This window comes from Lepisosteus platostomus, chromosome 13 (genome assembly GCF_059453375.1).
Source record: "Lepisosteus platostomus isolate fLepPlt1 chromosome 13, fLepPlt1.hap1, whole genome shotgun sequence".
In the NCBI taxonomy this organism is placed as follows: Eukaryota; Metazoa; Chordata; class Actinopteri; order Semionotiformes; family Lepisosteidae; genus Lepisosteus; species Lepisosteus platostomus.
The window spans coordinates 11,651,035-11,672,798 of record NC_142623.1 but is presented as its reverse complement, the minus strand read 5'-3'; the positions used below and the strand labels follow the sequence as shown (position 1 = coordinate 11,672,798).

General features: G+C 39.7%; 1 protein-coding gene across 1 annotated transcript in view; it reads right to left on the bottom strand.

Annotated features, from left to right (window-relative positions):
* The window catches only part of myom3 (myomesin 3), a 95,451-nt gene that overhangs the window by 64,973 nt on the left and 8,714 nt on the right, over window positions 1-21,764 (bottom strand). Inside the window, exons 3-5 of the mRNA XM_088603119.1 lie at window positions 12,952-13,056; window positions 3,872-4,016; window positions 3,052-3,209 (exon numbers count right to left, since the gene is read on the bottom strand). Coding sequence (XP_088459245.1) covers window positions 3,052-3,209; window positions 3,872-4,016; window positions 12,952-13,056 — 408 coding nt within the window. The remainder of the gene's footprint in view (window positions 1-3,051; window positions 3,210-3,871; window positions 4,017-12,951; window positions 13,057-21,764) is intronic.

Below are 21,764 nucleotides of genomic sequence, written 5' to 3'. Positions count from 1 at the left end.
CCAATGACCCTAATTTGGATGAAGAGAATGGAAAGAAGATCCAAGGATCACATCTAGCCATTCCCTCAATGGTCACAGTGAATGGACTTCTACCACGTAGACATACAGTTTGTTCCCGACTCCTACACTCTCGGTCAGAATGAAGCGCCTCTCTCTGACACGAGCCAACTCTCTTCTCTATCTCTTCCTGTGCCAGAGGCTGCCTCCTGTCAGCCAGATAATGTATTCCTAGAGAACAGTCTCCATGGACACACTCTGGGAGAACTCTCTGCTCTCAGGGATCTGGATATTCATCTAAGGCAGACTGGAACTCAAAGGGTGGCTGGGAATCTGAACAAACTCCACAGCCATGCTTTACAAGGCTGATTACCTTGGATCCTCTGAGAGACAGCTGGGCATGATCTCCAGGTAGCTAAATAAGCAAACACAGGCTGAATGGTCTGGACTGAGTCCAGCTGTTTCAAGATAGAAACCTGGGCATCAGCTTCAACAACAAGACTGGGTAGCTTATTTCACAGGCCCATCACCTTTAGAGTAATGAAATGCCTCTTGTTTTTAGTTTTAAACACACTTCTGTATAGTTTCCACTCGTGCCCCACGGTTTATGTTGCACTGTTTATTTTGCAGAAATTCAAATGTTTTTTAAATTATTCCTTATTTTTAGGAAGATAATGTTCTTATACAAAAAAAAAGCCACGTTGAATGTTTTTCATTATATTTCGTTCGCCTATTATGAACTATCTCTGACCTCATTTATTTCGGAATATATCTCAATAATGTGAATTGAGTCTTTTATCAGCTGTTTACTCGAATTATTTATTCTAGCTCAGCTTACATTATACTTCATTTTTAAAGGCACAATGTATCTATGTGCAAGATAAGCAATGGCCAGCTGGTCACTTTAGGAAAACAAAAAAAAAAAGAATTGTTAAATATTTTAGAAGCGGTGGGCATTCCAGGATAACTTGTTAATATATATAGTTTTTTTATTTTCAACATTTAACAAGAGTATGATGTGAGACCGAGAAAAGCAAAGAAATCAGTGAAGTGACTGACAGCAGTGAAATCACTAATAATAATTACAGCACAAATTATAGTTGTTGGCACTTTATATTTGTTTACTCATCCATTTCACTGAATGAATATTGTTTCTTAAATTGGACAAACTGAACACCGATTCAACACATTGTGTAGTGGTAAAAAACGGTCAAAGATAAAGGTGTAGCTGCACACACAAGTGCTGGGGTCCGTCATCACGTCTAGATTTTGGGATGCATCTGTGTTCATGTATGATCGGGGAAAATACCACTGACAAAGACGTGAAGCTGTATAAATGGTTATGTAAAGTTATCAATATCCATTCAAATGGTTTAGCAGAAAGGGGTGTATAAATGGGATCCCTAGAGTTTTCTAGTGTGCACTTTCCCTAATGTCAGGTAACACTGCATTATTAACTTTATTCACTATGCCTGCCTAGACTGGCAGCTTCCTCTGAGAATAATCACTTCCTGCCACTGTTGCAAAGGCTGTAGCATTTGTCTGCCCTTCATACAGGGGACATCCAGGAGAGCTTTAGAGTAAAAGAATCCCGATGCGGGTGCTACTGGGTACATATACGTTGTTTGCTAGTTGGCAATGCTGGTCAGTGCATGACATTTAATAGATACTACACACTAAGCTATTCAAATACTACACACACTTCTGTCCTGGGTTCAAATCCTACAAGAGAAGCTGCTGCTGAAGCCCTTAAGCAAGATACTTCACCCAAACTTTCTCTCCTGTAGCAATGAATACTTTTTAGATCATCATTGTATAAAATACAATAAGTATTTGCTCTAAATACATATAATCTTAAATAAAAAATGCTTTTTAGCAATTGATATTTACTCTGCTTTTATTGAAGACTCATGTGATTGTTAAGATGTCCTAATAAATTAGTTTAAGACAGACATCTTAAAGAGGAAGATGTAAGCAGATATGAAAAAATAGAAAAAATCTTGATTACATACGTTTTGAAACTCTCTGAATTAAATTAAGTACACAAAATTAACTTAACAAGCCAATTAGTTGATTGGTTTCTGTCTGTGTGCAATAATAGTGGCTCACATGATTTCACAATAAATACATCTGTCTCTGTAAGAGATGTACTGTATTTACTGTGAAATGTAAGGCAGTCAGTCAGTCAGGTAGTTATTTTCAAGCAAGGATTCAACCTTTAAGAAAAAGGCACTCTTTAAACATCTTCAGGAAAAAAGTTGTAAAGTAACAGATTGGGAGTAAATTCAAAAACACCAAATGTAATCTTGGAGCATGTGATGTTGATTGAGAAATGGAATGGTTTTTATAGCACCCCAAAAAACTGCATAGATCAGGCTGTCCCTCCTGTGAGCAACTGGATAAGGAGGACATTGGTGGGGGACGAAACTGTGAATTTGAAAGAGCTCCAGAGTTTGGTGGTTGAGATGGGAGAATATGTCAACTGTCAATGAGAAATTAAAAAACATCTCAAAACTTTCATGTGGTCTGCAAAAAATCACAAGTGATACTGCAAACAAGTAACAAGAAGAAGTGTCCGACAACAAAGCTGGAGCCTTCTGACAAAGTGTAACAAGTGCACCACTCAATGAACACCGTCGCTAGAGCCAAGTGTTGTGGTGGCCGCATTATGTTCTAGTTCAGCTTCTCATCCACAGGGACTGGGAATCTTGTCAAGACTAGATGAACAGACCAGAAGCAAAGTACTCGCAAATCTGCGCGTGATCATTGTGCACATTGTGCTGCTCGGCCCCTTCTCCACTCACACCTGGCCTCTGGTTTATCCAACTTTCCCTGCCTACTGTGATGTGCGCCTCACACGTGGGTCTCTCCCTGACCTGTGTTCACCTCTCCTGTCCACCAGAGGGACAGAAATAAGATTCACAAGATAGGACACCAGAGTAAAGGTCTGAATTCATTCGTACAAACAAAACACTAACTTCCCTTGGAGGGGTAACATGCCATGCTCCTAAGAACACAGGAAAGAGGAAGGGTGTTTTCTGATCAGATTCTCACCATGTGACCTCTGGCTCTGGGCAGCCCTGGACAGTGCAGGACAGCTTCACATCCATCTGCTCCCACACTGAATGGCTGCGCAGGGGGATGAGGAAGTCAGGGGGTCGCATCTTCCTCAGCTCCAGAATGTTCTTCTGGACCATGGCCTTCTCCTGTGCCTGGGATGGTATAGTGTGCATTCAAATGTTATTAGCGAATAAATGAACCATAATCTTGTTCTAAGAAATTCTATAGTACACCCGACTGAACAAACCATAAAGAAACATAGAACCATCTCTGGACTTTCAAACAGCTGAGGTACATTTATTTTTATTAATACTGCGTCTGTAACCTTTCAGGCTTAATAAAACACCACTGTTTTTTTTGTTCTCCAAACAATAAAGCACTTGCCATTCAAAGAACAACTTTCAACCCTGTCCTCCACTTCAAAGCTTCTTTTTATCTTAAATGAAGGCAAATGGATTTCTAAATGGCTACAAGCTTACAGCCAAGGGTGTATCATACTTCATTAACCACATTAGTAGCCCTTTATAATATTTTTTACAAAAAACGGGGTGGAGAGGTGAGCTAAGAGCAGCTTTAATTAGCAGCAAATACACCATCATCAACAAGTGCAGCAGCAGGAGACATTACTAATATGCCAACTCCAAAATGCCTCCTTGAGGAAATCGGGCCAGTAATATCTGTTATTTTAAATGTTGGGTATGAAAACGAAAAAACGGATGGATAAAGGAATCTCTCAGACCAGGGGACCCTCACATGGCCTTCAGGAAAATGGAGCAGCTGCCCATGTTTACTCAGAGCAGGAACTGCTACAGACCTTGCGGCGGAGGGCTTTCCGGTCGACTCGACGCCTCATGATTCGCTGGTCTCTGATCACCGCCACCTCCAATTTCTCCACCTCGTTCCCGAACAGTGTCCTCTTCTCCCTCTCCTGCCACTCCTCCGCAGTGGCCATGTACTCCCTGGTCACAGCACATTTTATGAAAAGATTGTTGGTCGTGTTGTAGTTTGGCAACATCCGTACTCTTAACTGTAATAGCTTGGGAACATTAGTGAGGATAATCAGAAGAATCATTGGGGCAAATCAAACCTAACTGTCCTCTACAAGCTGAGGGGTCTAAAGAAGGACAAGAATGGAGTGTGTGGCACACCCCCCCTATTGTGAATTTGCACTACGCCAGTCTGGGAAATGTCTTTGTATCCCCAGGTGTAATTGGAAATAGATTCAAGAAATCTTTCATCTCCTCAGCAATTATCTCTCTCCAACAATGGCAAATAACTCTTATTTCCTGTAACCCTGTTGTACTGTATTCTTAGTTGGTGGTGTTTTTCTGTTTTTATTGTATTGGATCCTGCCATAAAACACATTTTCCCTGGGGGATAATAAGGGATAGATTGAATTGGATCAAATCAAATTATCTTTTGCATGAACATGAAAAGAAAGCAAACCTGCCTGCTTTCTGTTAAGGGTGTCCTGAAAACCTTGACTTTCCGATTACAATGCCTGTTTCTTCCACTCACTCATTATTAAACTGCCTGTTACTGTGATGCTTATTATGGGCCATTAGGTTTACTTTTTCATGTGTTTTTTTACAGCACTGTATTTTAGGGACCTGGAAAATAAGGTGACTCAATGGGACATCCATGTGCACTTAGAAGGACTGAATAACCTGTTAACACAAAAGCATGAATCCAATTAAAGATGAAGTCTTGTTCCAGTCTTATTTAATCTCACTTTTTTTTCCCGTTACTGAAATATATTTTTGTCTCCCTCATGATGAACGTAACACTTTGGCATTAACATTTTATGTAAAGGTTTATGTAAAGGTTCTGTGTGCTGATGACTCACTCAAGATTACAGTCATTCTGGCCTGTGTGGAGCTCTTTGTACACTCAATGATGTCTAGATTGTCCTAATAGCCTCCCGTCTTTTGTAAGCTTTCTTACACCTTGGCCAACATTCTGTTAATCGATGATGCATAGTCACAATATGCTCAAAAGAATAAAAATTGCAACAGATCTTATTAGATTATTATTAGACTAGATCAGAGATCTAAATATAAAAATATTAGCATAGAAGAGGGACATTTTCAAGAAGCACAGAGGATAAAAAAAAGATCCCTAAAGACTGATGATAGTCTACCAATTGAACTTAAATTGATATAGTTTGTAAACTAGTTAAGATTTCAGGAGTATTAGCTAACAGAAGGAACAAAGAAAATTCAGGAAGAGGTAATTTGGAGACACTTGGCTGATTTCATTTAATGTAGACAAGTATTATGTTAAGTTCTACATACAGATAGCAGAGATATAAGCTATAGCTACAAAAAATACTTAACTGACTATATTGACATAATTTTAATCTTCTAGGATGTGGGGAACAATAGAAAAGCAGGCAAAATCATTGGATGAAAACTAAAAATGTAGGATTTAAATAAAAAACATAATACAATTATAATAAAACTGTAATAATAATAGTAATAGATAGCAAGACCTCACTTACTGTAGAATACTGTTGACAGTTTTGGTAGACATTCAACAAAAATACATTGTTGCTCAGAAATCAGTCCAGAGAAGAGCAACCCATTAGATTCTTAACGAATTCTTAATGAATGAAATCTGTAGACTGACAAGCTAAAAGAGTGGAATCTTTTGAACTTGAACAGAGGAGACTACAAAAGCACATGTTGCAAATAATCAAAAACTTCAAAGGCATTCACACTGTCACCCCATTGGAATTCTTCAGAAGTCCAGTGCTTCACAGTGGAAGATGAACCCGTGGAAACTACAGAGAAGTGCCTTCAATACAGAGAACGGGAGGCACTCTTTACACAAAGGGTTGTGGGAGTCTGGAACGCATTCCCCAACCACGTTGAGATACCCCAGGTTCTTTCTCTACATGGCTAAAGAGATGCTCAGATCAATTAGGTACAAGCAGTCAATGAGCTATAAAAGCTAAATGGCTCTCTTTCTCTTGTAACCTTTCATAGATTTTTAGTCCTTGTGCAAATAAACTAGGGTTAATTGTTTTTTACACTTGCACTGTACTTATTACATATCATCAATATATTAGTATGTTATATATTAGTATATAACTATAGATTACATTAATATTATATATTTATAATTATTTCCAATTTCATTTTTATGAAAAGAGAATTCTGTAACACCCTACTGAAGTTCTTTCATAGATATTTCCACCTCTTGTGACACTGGGAATAATATATATATACACATACATATTGCAAATGCAGTCGTCAAACTACATTTCGCCAGACATGCTTAAGTGTGGAGTCTGTGTTGGGAATCAATTTGCCAGATTGAAAATATTCATGTGACATTTTTCTGTAATTTGGAGAGGTGACCTCCTGCGCCTTGACATCCTCTAGCATTTGTATTCATTACAGCTGCAGGCTGACTTGCAGGGACAGTGGGCAGCAGAAGGCCAGGAAAGAAGCCCATCAATCAGCCTCCACATCCAGACCCTCCATCTGGATAATCTGAACGCAAACACGAGGCGGAGATGAGACGACCAGGGGCCTGAGTCGCGAGCTGCTGCTGGCCAGATCACAGCCCCAGATTACAGACAGGATAATACGTCTGGCATTAGTATGGATAAACGTGATAGCACACAGAGACTTTTATCATTGAATCTCAGGGGCTGTAAGACAGGGACATCGGGTTTTGTTCTGGTTTCATTCTTGTTTTCTTGAACCCACTGACTATGGTGATATTCCATCGTTTTCAAGGTCTTTTTTAAATGGCAGATTTTGAAGACTCCCTCGATTTCAGGTTACATGCCCTATTTGGTCTTGGGCAGAAGTGTATTTAAAAATCATCAGATAGGTCGATCAGCTACTTATAGACTTTATAACCCTTGAAAACGTTAGCTTGATGCCTCCTGTACAAGAGGAAGATATGTTTTACAGGCACAGCTGAGCTCATTCAATATAGGCTCCTTATAAAAGTCAACCCTGCTAGCATCACATTTAAATATCCAGGCTACAACATAAAGCGAGTCAATGAATTCAAAGTCCTGATGATATCACTTCAATTACTGTCAAATTCTTGATATTATCAATGACAAATATCAGCCACTGAACTAACTACTACACCAGTCTGCTTGTAAATACTATGTTTAATACAGTAGACAATACTAGCCTGGAACAACATCAAATAAACGAAAGCCAACTCTTCTTAATGTCAAAAGGTTTGCTTAGTACCTTTGAAGTGATATTGGGAAGCTTTTGCTGTGATGAATAATTCAAAGGAGAGAGCTTTCTGAAATGAATTTGATTTTCCCTAAAAAAACTATTTCATTTCAATTTTCACAAAACCCACCTGTTCTGACTGCAGCTGTGGAGGCTGTGATCCATCCATAATGTGTCACCTTCGCTGCACAACCTACAAGTCTAAAAATCTAAACTCTGTTCATAGCACTCAACAATATGCAACTTAATATCTTTTTACAGCTTTGTAACTGTTTTGATTGCATGCTGATTTGCTCTAATAGGATTTAGGTAAATAGATTTGGGGGATCAATTAAAATATTCAGTTATGAAAGGGGAAATACTCAACAATCAAAAGGAAACTATACTTCCAAATGCATTTAAAGAAACATTTCAGCTTCAAGTAGTGATCCTGGTTTGAATCCCAGAAGATCTGAATTTATTCTGTACTTTGGTCCTTTTACTAAAATGATATGGTTCTGGTATTTCACACAGAAACTCCAGCTTTTGGGGAGTCTCAGGGTGCTCTGATTCTTCGGACTGAGCTCAAAGCAGAACTGCAGGGTGTGAGCAAAGGCAACTCCTCTGAGGTCCTTTTTGACTTTTTGGAATCAGCTGGGACCCCGACAAATTGAAATGATGCAGATAAAAAGGAGAGACTCCTAGTCCTAGAGACTTTAATAGTGTTATTTCAATACTGCTGAAATAAAAAAAAAACATTTTTGGGCCAGTCCTTGCCCCCTGTTCCTAACCAAATAGACTGTCAAACTGTATGCCATAGACTTGACAATTCAGTGAATAAATGAACTCGTCCTGACTCGTTTTAACCTAGGCATCCTTCTCTGTGGATGCACTCTTCACATCTACAGTACATAGGTTTTTTTCCCTGGGACACTGGTTCCCAGGTTGTCCCATTTAGGCTGTAGTGCTCTCTGGCTCTCTTATCTTCTGGACTGGCTCCAGGTTGCTGTGATTCTTACCTGAAATACTGGTGTAAGTGCCCATCAGATAATGGATGGTTATATGGGTTTGTTAAAACTCGGGTGTCTTGTCCTCTAAATTGTTAATGCTGCCAGGGATGATAAATGCTCATCAGCAATGTCTAGATGCTGGAGTGGAGTGGGATTGTCTCAGCTGGTAAAAGATCACATGGGGTTAAGGACAGAATTCAAGAGGATGTTAAACATGTTATTTTCAAATGCTTGAAGGGTGCTCTCTGACCCTCTTACTGTTTCCCATCTCACTGGCATAAGCACTCTGCCAATCTGTTTCTTTTGTCCTCAATGGTATCAAAGAACAGACAGCTCCACATCTCCCATTGTGCTGTGGATACCCTGTTATGATCTCCCAATTACTCCCTTCCTTGCTATTTGCAAAAATTGCTGCATACTTCCCGAGCAGAAAATGAACTGGTCCAAGTCCGACCTGCTTTCTCTGAATACAAAAAGATGCGGTTTTACCTATAGATATATCAACGATCCAACCTTTTAACTATCTCAGAAAGGAAATGTGGCCATCTGAAAACATGATTGAATTAGCAAACTTCAATAAAGGACTTGGATAACCGAGAGAGACATGAACAGATGAATGCAGGTTCTCAGCTGTCTCTTGGCCCACTTTTCCATAATATAACCGGATCAGCTTCCATGTGTCTGTTTTGACAGTCCGACTCTTCTACTCCCTGCTCCCAGGGGAAATTGGACCAAGTTGGATTCCGTAATTTCTGCGTTCATGTGGAAGGGGAAGCATCCTTCTATCTGATCCAGTACTTTCCCTCTCGACAAATCTGCTGGAGGATTACATCTACCTAGACTTGTACTTTATTTTTAGTCATTCAACATTGTCTGGCCACAGTGTGGTTCCTGGAATGGGGTTCAAGTGTTGTGGAGGCAAAAGTATTTTCCCAATGGACTACAAGATCTGGTTTCTCTGGTATAGTTATCAGATGATGTAAATCAAAGCGTGGCAACTAGTGGAAAATGGCACTGAAACTGGAAATTGGATGTGGTATTTACACTTTGCCATCTCACATAATGCTGTCTCCCTGTCCAGTCCTTTTCCACAGTGGTTGGAATTCATATTCTTGTCAATCAGCAACATTCCAACACCCCCAATCACATGAGAATTTACCAGAGACATTTTCTTTTATAATGTGTATCAGAGTGATTCCTGCAGCACAGAGCTTTCACCTCACCCTTTGCACAATATGCTGGAAGAGGCAGAGCAGTGAGACTGGTGGCTTCATCCTAGAATTTCAAATGTAAATAAGAAACTCATATGACCCAACAATGATTTGCGATTTGAGAATGACAAATTCTTCTGGGAAATGAACAGATCTCTCGGAATATTAAACCATCATCTATTTCCAGTTTAACTAGAATATGCACCACCACTTTGAAAGGATTTTATTGGGTCTTAGTGATGCAGCTTTGTGTGGACTGTGCTTATCCAGGCAGAAGGTGGCACCTTTTTAAAAAGGGCATTTGAATGTCCTGATGTGATTGTGTTTTTGGGAGTGAGTTTGTTCAACTTTGGCTACAGTACTGAGAAAAGTCAGGTGACCAGCATTCTGGGAAATGTGGTACAGACAAGAATCTCCATATTGTCTGTGGTCACTGCCCTCTCACACCTGTCCTGATCCGTACACTCTAGCTTGGCAGGGTTAATTCAATTTTCCCTGATGCTTAATTTATCTGTATTTCTCCCTTTTCATGCCCAGATGTCTAAAAATATCAGTCCTCCTGATTCTAGTAGGCAAATGATTTGTTCTGCCTCCAATTTCAGTGTCAGCAGGAAACCCTTCAAAGATCCAGAGCTCTCCTCTAAAGCAGTGCAAAGAGAAATACCTCAGAAAAGAAAAGCTGGCTTAACCCTTGGAAAACTTGAGCATGTTACACATTCGTCTTATTGATAGAGGTAGGCAAAGTTTTTACAAAGGGTCCATAAAACAGCCAGATGTATATCTTTTAATCTGTTCAATTGTCCCGACACTTAAATCAGCTTTTAATTATCGATGGGATTCTTTTGTTTTAATTTCACATTTGATCAGTAACACTACAGTCAGTCTACAATGTTTTGACACTTGTCAGTGAGTAGGATGTAACTAAGACTTTTCTGCTGGCTCCCTTTCTGAACTGAAACAAACGGCAGTGAGGCTCCTCTGCTTTTAAAAAAAAATGCCAGTGAGCACCAGTCCAGTGAAATTCGTGAATGGTGATAAATTAGATCATCCACTTCTGAATCTGTAGAGGTGATTTCATATTGTGACCTGCTGTGCTGCACTCTCCCTGAGTGCATTTCGCTACCAAGTCTCTCCTCCAACACAGAATCAGCTGCATTTTAAGATGAATGCATGAATAAAAAGCAAGATTTAAAGGAGTGTGACCTTGTTAAGCTCAGTGCTAGAAGAATAACCAGATGAAAAGGTTATCCTTTAGATTTGATTTGTGGCTAAACATGCTATGAAGGGAGATGCCCAAACTTCAGCAAATATAAAAGGACCTGAGACAGCAAGATAATGGTTAGGTCACATACAGAAAAACAGGTTAGTTTTCCTCAGCATGGAGCTTGCTGATAAACCTTTCTCTTGGAGAAGATGAATGATTTACCCTTTAAAATTACAGTCACATCTTCCTTTTTTATCCAAATTATTTTCTCCTGCAGAAAAATAATTAGTTTTCTCTTTATGCCTCGTCACTTCGGAGCTGTGCAAGCTTGGCCTACCTGCAGGGGAGCTGAATAAGACGTATGCACATCCTTCCGAAACACAGGGATGTAGCTCATCCCATGACCGACTCACAGTGCCACAAAGAGGTACACCTGCCACCCTTGCTGACAGCCGTCCTGACTCCCAGGACAAACCTCAGGAGTGACAGCTGTACAGCAAGGCCAGAACAACACGCCCAGTCCTGTCTGCTGCCTTTTGTGGACAATTGCTGGACTAGATCAAGCCCTCACTCAGATAGTAGGCTTTATTTTGATACATACTGTATATGTAGTAAAGCTTTTCAAGAGATTTATCACTGTCATTTAGCCTCAGACTAGCCTGTTCCCACTGGTTACCCATATGTAAGGCTGGCCAATCACCTCTCCAAGAAATTCAGATCAGAAATGCCTTGTTGTGTGTTTGAACAGCAGCAGAAGTGAATTTGTTACCAATCTCACAACATTTGAAGGACGTCGATTCTCCTGAGCGCATATATCTGTAGATCACAAAGAGAGCCTCATCTGTCTTGTTTCCACAAGTATAGATGGCTCACTGCTAAAGAAAACGAAGAAAGCGATTCCTAAATTAATTAAAACTAAATCCCCAAGGGTCTAGACTACATAAAAATATAGGCTTAAGAATGTCTTAATTGCTTTCTGTAAGAAAAGCTCAGCTGAAGTGCCTATCTATTATTGTGGAAAAATCTAAATCCTTGGGAAGAGAGCCAGTTATTTTTGGTTTAAGTACTTCCACTTGTGGTGGGAAAAAAATGACCCATTTCTCCAGCAAAATGTCTGGTTTTCAATGCCTTTCACATCTCTCTGGAGCGAAAATGCAAAGAGATGCATGTAAAAAAAATGAGCTCAGAAACTGCTTAATGGTGTGATGGATGAGCTTCAGAGTGGCACTAATGTTTTGAGGTGTTTCTAATACTTTTATAACATTAATGTTATATTATTATTAAGCATAAAGTAAAATCATGCTGCACCAAAGTTTTCTGCCTGCATTGTGGAACACATCCTGCAATAACTGGGGAAAAAAGTTGACAGCAGCTATTAAGGTTTTATGATCTTAGCTTTTTTCCCAAAAGTATACAACGTGTACACCTCACACAATATATAATCTGTGGTGAAGTAATAGGATTTGAGCCATGGCGAAGTGAGATTCTTGCACTTTACAATATGCCCAGTCGCCTTCTCTGTGTGCCCTGTCATTACCAAAGTGCTGAGACATGGTTTTGCTAAGGAGGCAGGTGAATAGTGAGTCAGCTGTTTACTCTTTTTACTGCAGGCGTTGAGATTTAAAATATGCCTTTTGGTATATGGGAAAGAAAAAAAAATCAGACACATTGTACAGAAGCCATTGCTCACTCTGTTCTGTTGGCGGACAGAACTCAAATCACTCACAGCAATGAGACGGAGATACAGGAACCTTTTTCTGCAGTCGAGCACTTTCAAAGACTCACATGCGAGTAATGAAAAGCCCTGCAATATGAAAATAGGCACTGCCAAACTGAAAATCTAGTTTTCTATACATCATTGCCTGCATCCATGGCATTCAATTTAGCCTTCCAAATGAACATATGTATCAGGACATGCAGGAAACACAAAGCCAGGCTTGCAGGTACTGGTGTTTTGCTTCCGTCGGCTCCATTTTGTGCCCAGTGTTTTATCCCTTACATATTACCTCTGTGCCCAGACTTCCCGTCTTAAATCTCTTTAGAAAAATTGTAATATATGGTATCATGTGAACAGCATGAACAGCATTACCAGAGTGAAGTCAAAGTGTAGGTACTGTACAACAGTAACACAATGAGAAAACATACAGAGTTACAACAGTATTTGGTCCATGTAGACTTCAAGTTTCTTTTGGGAAACTAATGGCTTATGGCTACTGCAGTAACAGATGACCAAAAAGCAAGTACCACTGCAATAAGCTTTCTGTTGTCTCGTTCTCACCTACCAGGGCTTTGAGCGAGAGGATGCACCAAAGTTCAGGAGTTCCTTCATAGACATGACCTCAGGGGACACGAAGGGGTGGAATTCTTGGTATGTGACCTCCTCATCACTGTTGGGAAAAACACAAGGGAAGGCACTCAGTGCAGGAGAAACCAGAACACAAGTTCTGTTGATTGTGTACACACTCAGAAGAACCCGGTCATAACACAATACCCTCCACTGTATTTTTGACACTTATCAAAATAAGTGGGCGGAGCGGTGGCACTGTGGCTAAGGATCTGTGCCTGTGGCTGGAAGGTTGCCGGTTCAAATCCTGCGGCTGGCAGAGGAATCGTACTCCGTTGAGCCCCTGAGCAAGGCCCTTAACCCCAACTGCTCCAGGGGCGCTGTACAATGACTGACCCTGTGCTCTGACCCCAAGCTTCTCTCCCCATCTGTGTGTCTCATGAAGAGCAGGCTGGGGTATGCAAAAGATGAATTCCTAATGCAAGAAATTGTATATGGCTAATAAAGTGATCTTATCTTATCTCTTATTCATTCATCTTCTCTCCATTCAGTGTCATGGGGGAGGCAGAGTCATTCCTCAGCTTCCCTTTTTTTGACACTTACCAGTGTAACATTTAATTAAAAATAATAGTTGCTGACATTTAAAATGCCTTGAAAAAGCATTCACCCCCTTCCGATAATGTCCCATTTGTTAAATTACAAATAAAATATGCAAATGTTTTAAAGTGAATGTTTTTAATCAAAACGTGAAAGCTGAAATTGAACACTTTGACACTTAGTGAAAAAAGTCGAGGAAAAATCAGAAAAAAACAAAATATATTGACTGCTTAAGTATTCACCCCCTTTGCTAAAGTAAATCTAAATTAGTTCAGGTTCACAAAACAGCTATAAAAAGTCAAAGCATTAGTTGAAAGGCCCCTGTCTGTGTGCGGTTATTCACATGATTTAAGAATGAATAAACCTGTCTCGGTGAGCTTTTTCAGTCAGATAGCAGACAGTGGTAGAATCTCAATTGAGGATTCAAGTAGGAAGACGAAGAAGCTTTCAAAACAACTCAGGGATAACATTTTAGAAAAGGCACAAATCAGGAGAAGGATATAAAAACAATTTCAAAGATACCGAGATTTGTGGTGGCAACATTATGTTTTTGGGGCTGCTTCTCATTAGCTGGGACTGGAAAACTTCTAAAGTCAAAGGAAAAAGGACAGAGCAGAGCAAAGGCAAATCTTAGAGGAAAATCAGATTTGGTCTGCTAGAGACCTAAAACCAGGATAAAAACTCACCTTTTAGCAGGACAATAACACAAAGCACAGATCCAAAGCTACACTGGAGCGACTTAGAAATAAGAAAGTGAATGTCCTTGAGTAACCCAGAAAAGTTCTGACTCGAGCCTGAAAATCTGTGGCCAGACCTGAAATTGCTGTCCATCAACAATCTCTAATCAACTTGACAGAACTTGAAAGTACGTTTTAAAGGAAGAATGGAAAAGAAATTGCACCATCCTGGTGTGAGAAAATTGGTGGAGACTTATCCAGCGAGACTCACAACTGCAATTGCTCCCGAAAGTGCCATCACCAAGTATTGACTCAGGAGGGTGAACACTTGAGTTGATTTTTCTTTGTGGTTTTTTACTGATGGTTAACTTCTCTGACCTATAAAAGGTGTGCAGTTTGAGCATTCATGATTTATTTTTTCCCCCCACTTTAGACAAACATGTACATGTTATTTGCAATCCAAAAAAAATGAGACAGCATTATACAGTCCGGAATAGTTTTGCAAGACACTTCCCCCCCAAAGGATCTCAAAGTGCTCCACATATAGGGAAAAATTCAATTCAACCACCAATGAAGAACAGCCTCACCTGGGTGATCACATCAGCTATTCTGAACAACTGCACAGCAGATCAGATGGTGAGCTGAGAATTCACTAAAGCAATTGATTAAATGGGAGGTGGGCTTTCAGAAGTAGAATGTACTCAGTTGTGTGCCTCACTTAGAAAACAGTGCATATACAGAGCACAAAAAACATCCAGTGGACTTTACATATGTATACAATCAATGTAATATACTGTAAATGACAATACCACACAATACAGTATAAAAACATACAGCAGCATTCAAGTGAGCTACATACTATACTGTACATACGTGTATATACAGTATGTTGTCAATGCAATGCTTTGAAGGGAGTCGTACATCAGAATTTAAAAGAGTAATGGCACTTGGTATTAATGACTTCTTAATGTTTTATTTTACAACCTTTTGTACTCTGAAACATTGTCTGGATGGTCATTTCTCAAATTGGGAGTGAAATGGATGTGAGGGATCATTTACTATTAACACCGCTTTCCTGTAAGCCCTCTTAGCACAGATGTGGTTCAGCTGGTTCTGTTTCTGACCAGTTCCCACCTGATTCTCCTGCAGACATGTGTGGACCAGCTTTAAGATGTCTTTGCTTTGCACCAGACAACAGAGTCTGGTTCAGTCAGGATACTGGGGTTAAAACCACTACTCTTTCAGAAGTCAAAGCCCAAGGACAGTGCCTCCTACAAGCACAGATCCTCCTGTACTGTGATCCAGAGGAAGGAATGATACCAAGTCCTGTACAGATAAAAACCAAACCAAATTGCAATCAAATTTAATTTCTGTATAATGATTTACTGTAAGCGTACTCTGAATTCTGATTTCAAAACCATGAAATATCCTTTAATATGGTTTTTAATTAAATCTCATTTAATAAAATGTGTGCCAGTACAGGTAAGGTTTAACTGCAGCAACACAAAAATGGCCTTTGTGAGAGGTATGGGTTTTCTTGTTCTCATACAGTACCATGCTCATTCAAGCTGCATTTATTTATAAATAATCAAGAAGCTTTTTGCCAGCATACCCTGGGTTTTCTGTATTCACTTCAAGACAGGCATTTTCAGTCTATTTTTCATTTCACAGTATTATCAAATTGAGCTCCTTAGAGTTTATATTCAGTTGCATTCGAATGACGAGGATTCTATTTTGAACTAATTTCTTAGTGTTTTAACTTTGAAATGCCACACTCCCCACCTCCGTCACAGTAACTTTCTTTTTGTTATTCATTAATTCATTTGTTGCTATAGTTACAGAGTAAGGACCTTAGAATGCTTCACAACGCAAGTCTGTCAATTCCTTTATTCTTAGCTTTGACCCTTTAAAGGGGTCTGATATAAAAAGGAAGAGAACAGACAAATTAAATATGACTGTTAGTACGAAAGAGATTTATTTATTGAAACAGATCATTATTAGTCTGTTAAATTAAAGTGAAAAAGTGTAGTGTAGGCAGATAGCTAGGGCACTTCATTGAGCTATTTTGAAGGTCTCCAATAACTTGCTTTTCATATATATATGACAACGAGCCTAGTAAATCAATTTCATAAATATACTGTATGCAAGAAAAAGATATGCTGTGTTCTTGTAGGTATTGTAGCCTCAGGAATATGTGGCTGTTATTTTATTGGTTACCAGTAGGTGGAACTGAATGCTCATAAGGTCATTTCTTCCCATCAGCCAGTTAATAGAGGTAATACAATACAGTTTCTGCTGGGTTGCTGCAGCTTTTTTTCATAAATATGCATTGTTAGGTTTCTAACAAAGTTGCTTATCACACCATAAACTCAAATTAAATATTATCAGCAAAATAGCAAAATGCACTTTGTATCTCTTGAAATTGCTGTAGCATGTTTAAATGTAGGAATGCTTAAACTAATGGGTGCAAATCAGTGGCTGTACCTAGATGATGTCTTTATAATGGTCATCTTCAAGGCTTCTGTCTTCAGATTTAGCACAAAACACAGCAAATGTTTCAGGGAGAAATAACCATGAGGGATCAAACTACAAGAAACCTTCAGCACTATGCTTATAACGACTGTTAGTAACAATAACCAGTTAAATTCTGAGGTGTAATCTGTACTTATTGGCTCAAAGTATGATTTTTTTTAAAGGTCTACTGCTGCCTTTTTAGAAGCATTGTTAAAAAGGCTTGGAAAGTTTGCAAACGAAATCTAAGGAGATGCGAGCATCAGGGAAAGACATCAATAATGTATATATTCACAAGTGCCAGGGAGACCCATGGAGGAATCTGGGATGCGCTTCCAGTTTTATCTGAAGTGACACGGACAGCACAAGCACTTCCATGAAATATGCATCAGCTAAAGTTGTGTCCGCTGATAGAAAGGCATTCTCTGGGACTGATTTATAATGCTTTCTGGAGTGGTAATGCAATGTCATTGTGAGCAGTGATTAGCAAATGGCTTACACTGGCATACCCAAGGCAAACTCTTTAGGAGCTGACCGCATCCTGGAATACATTACTGCTATGTTATTAGACCCTGTGGATCTTGTTGGATTTTATATTAAAACTGTGCACCGTTCTACCTACAGTAGATCACTTGATGTTTTAATAGTTAATGCCTGCGTTTTGAGGGTGAATATCTCTACCCCCACATTATATGGCCACAGGTGATCACTCTATCAAATACAGGTAGCTTCTTGCACTGATACGGCAGTTTACTGATTAATAGGCAGAGAGCAGACACACAAAGAGGGAGAGTCCCTGGACTGGGACAGCAAAAGAAGACAATGATATAATACACACCAATACAAAAAACTTTATAACCACAGAACATGGATCTGTTTTTACAACCGGATGCTTTGCAGAGGGTGGCACAGTGGCAGAGTGGCTGAAGCTCTGGGTTAAATTCCGGAGCTTTGAAAGGGTGATATCTACCTGGAGTTGGTAGGTTTTCTCCTTACAGCGCTGAGGCCCTGGGTTTGATTTCTGGGATGCTCTCTGCACGTTCTCTCTGTGTTCGCATGTTCCTTTATCATTTTAAAATGTATAGGCCCTACTATACAGTACATGTAAGGCTATAAAGTGGTACAATGGTAATGTGGAGTAATAGAGGCTTCAGCCTCTACCAGTTTCCGAATTTCAAAATTACCTTTTTTTAGGTATGTTCACCGAATTTGGACCTAACCAACTGGACCTCTGGAGAAGAAAAGAATAAATTCCCGCTGTGGACACATCATTCCTACCTACGTCTGCTCATCATAAATGGTTCAATTACTAAGTTCTACTTAGTTAGAAATACAGGCAGAAATAAAGGAGGCAGTAACCTAACCTGCTGGAAAACACCCTTGAAACTGTGTCCTTTTGAAACTCAGGACAGAGGCCATAAACAAGTTAACTGAACATATAAGCACACAGATCAATAAGTCATTAATTAGCACTGGTTATTTAGAGCTCCTTTGGAAGAAAAAACAGCAGACATGTCCCTTAAGAGCTGGATATGGAACTGACTGGAGGGAGGCATGTCTCTCACAGACAGTATTGCCTACCTGCAATCTCTGAAGTCACCATAGGGGGCAATGTGTTTACCAGAAGCCAAGAGAGCCCTGGACAGCTATTCCTATCCCACTCTCTGCAGCACTCAGCCACCTGAGAGACAGCCCCAAGATCCAACCCATGACAGATGGATCACAAAACCCAACCTATGCTCATATGAGTGCCTTAAACCAGCTAAGCCACTTGGGAAGGACCATGGGCTTGATTCATTTTAAACAAGATTATAGATTATGAACTAGCTGCAGAGCTACAGTACCCAATAGATCTGAGCAAGCTGGCATTTCTATTTTATCAGTTTTGAATTGGTCGGGACTCTTTTACTGAAGAGAAAGCTCCATCATCTTGTGCCTCATATCACTGACAGATATACCGAGCTTTTATTGCAGGGAGCAGTGCTAGATTCACATGGGATGAATGGCTCATATGTTTTGCTTTTGTTTGCTGACACCAATAACAGCATTATTTCTTTCAGAGAGCAGATAACCTCTCTTTTGCCAAGGCACAAAATCTGTTTAAATGCTCCCCTGTGTGGTTTTACAGTAACTGCAGGTTACAACGTTTGTGTGTGTGAGAGAGTGCTGGGGTTGGAGCAGCCTTTTTCTTCCTGAATCCAAAATCTGCCGTTTAGCTAATGATCACCCTGTTTTTAATCACGAAAATGAAAAATATCGAATTAGGCAGTGCCGTGTGTTTAAACAAAAAACAGGCGAAAAGTTAACAATCACCTGGAGGCTGCAATAACAGGCCAGGTCATTTATTACGTGAGCAGCTATGAACCTCTGGCAACACGGCAGCCCCAGATTAAACCTGCCATTACTCATGGAGATTTTAATTTGTGGCAGATGTCAATGTAAGATTACAAGTGTTATTAATAACGAGTATGTGGTAGTATTGACAGCAGAGCAGAGGGTTGCAATTTTAGATATAAAAATAGAAAATAAAATTAATCTAATCAGACTAAATTACTCCAAAAGAGAAATGACTGGTTGTGCAATTTTAGACTTACCTTCTGAAATGGCTCTTTTGTTCTTCAAAGACCTGCATGAGCTGCTTTGAAAAAGCTCTTATTAAATAATTAGAATCTTATTATACTGGGCATCAAACGATGCACTCTATGCATAAATATTTTTTAGAAAAATGAAATGCACAGATTTGGGAATTGGTTTTTCATGTCACTATGATTAATTGATTATTCATGACGAATCATGATACAATCAAGTGACTATTGCATATAGGATTGATTGGGTACACATGAAGAGGTGATTTAATCTGTTGGATGTCAAGCTGGAGGAAAATCAAGAAAGGAATCACGGAAAAGAGCAAATATCAAGGGATCATCACCTTTGTGCCATCGCACCTGAGGTGGACTTGATGGAAAGGTCTGATTGCAATGGTCTAGACAGGAATGTATAGTCACTTCACTATAGGAGTACTTTGCGAGTCACTAGAGTTAAACCCCATTGAACATGGGGTGTTTGTGGGGTGGCATGGTGGAGCAATAGTTAGCATTGCTGCCTTGCAGCTGTAGGACCCTGGATTAGATTTTTGGGGTGCTTTGTGCATTCCCCTCCCCCATGTTTGCTTGGACTTCCACCTATACTGATGGGCCAATTGGCTTTTGGGAAAACTGGCCCTAGTGTGAGTGTGTGTATGATTGTATCCGTAAATGCTCTGCGATGGACTGGTGACCCGTCTAGGCTGTTGCCTTCCTTGCGCTCATTGCATTCCGGGACAGGCAACCCCACTACCTTAAGTTGGATAAAGCAGTCAGAAAGTGGATGAATGGAACATTTGTGGGATGCACCGATACTATTTGGTATCTACAGTTTAGACCTGTGAACAGGAACATGCTTGTCTGGGCTCTGTGATGTTTCTTCAACATCTGCATCATGGGGCAAAGCAAGTGTTACAGATGCACAGTACAGCTTGCAGTGGTCACACATTAGCACAGAAGCATGTGACGTTCACAGCAGACCCCCTGTTGATCTGCCCTGCCGATGATAAATGTCAATCAGCATAATGAATTTATATAAGAACATAATAAAATTTACGAAAGGGAGAAGGCCATTTGGCCCATGAAGTAGTTAGTAGTTAATTGATCTAAGAATCTCACCCTGCCTCTCTCATATTGTTAGGCTATTTTCTACGTTATGTACATTTAATGTAGGTGAATTTCAAGTTTAGTTCTTATCATTTCCATTGCCTTGCATATAATAGAAGTCGGAATTAATAGTCTAGAATGACTTTGTTTTCTGAACATTTCTACAGATGGGTACTACATTAGCCATTCAGGGTATGCTACAGTATTTTCTTAAACAACTATTGGTTTACAGATAATCTCTCTCATTTCCTTGAATACAATTGGTAAGATACCATTGGGATGTAGGGAGGTTCTTAATCTTGATGTCTTCTAGTACCCAAAACACTTCTCTATCTTCTATGCGCATAATTTCCAATACAGAATTTTGTCGTCCTTCTGCTTGAGGCACATTGCTGCCTGCTTCCTTAGAGAGCACCTGAGTGAAAAACTAATTTAGTCCATCATCCCCCTTTTTTGTCCAATGTATATTTTACTTAATCCTTGATGATGCTTTTCCTTTTATCTCCTCCCTGTTCACTGAAATGTTTTTGGCCACACCTGTGGCAGCTCAGCACAGAAAACTAAGTTTTACATTAAGGCTCTGTTACATTATTGAAAACAGATTTGTGAATATGGAGCAGATGGAACTGAGAAGTGTTTCTGATGATTTATTTAGTAAAGTCAGTAACATTATGACCTTGTAGCCTGATCTTGTCAGAACCAGAAGCTCATTAAGCCATGGCCAGCACTGAAGCAGAAGACCTCTGTGGAAAACCAGGCTGCTGCTGCTTCATGTGGCATTTGTGGACCAGTAAGTGGTGCTCTTCCCTCTGAACTTTCCAAGCCAATGTCTCAGTACGGTGACCAGGGGAGAGACATGTTATAGGTAGTGCTGGTCTTCAGATGAGGCATTAAACCAAGGTGCAGACTACTGGGTTCTTAAGGCACTGCTTGTAAGAGTAGGGTTGCTAACCCTGGTGTCCAGGGACTGTAAAATCTGACTTTTTTAAAGATGCCCTAGAATTCATTTGGAGAAGAAATGGTACTTTTCAATATACTGTATGTAAAAGTGCTTTGGGATTCTTTCAGATGAGAGCTCTATATAGAGCTATAAATACAACTAAAGCAGTACAGATGTAAGAAATTAATTTTTTACAAAACTGCTGAACTCCATGGGAGCAGCCTCTCTTCTGCTTTTTTTCTGTTCTACTGAGCTCTGAGGAAAAGCAATCTGCACACATGATCATGACCACAAAAGGGGTTTATGTTTGGATTTACAGAACCTATTATAGAACAAGTATGAAAAACTAATCTTTGACAACATTTCATTGCATGACTGTTTTAGGTGTATTGTGAAT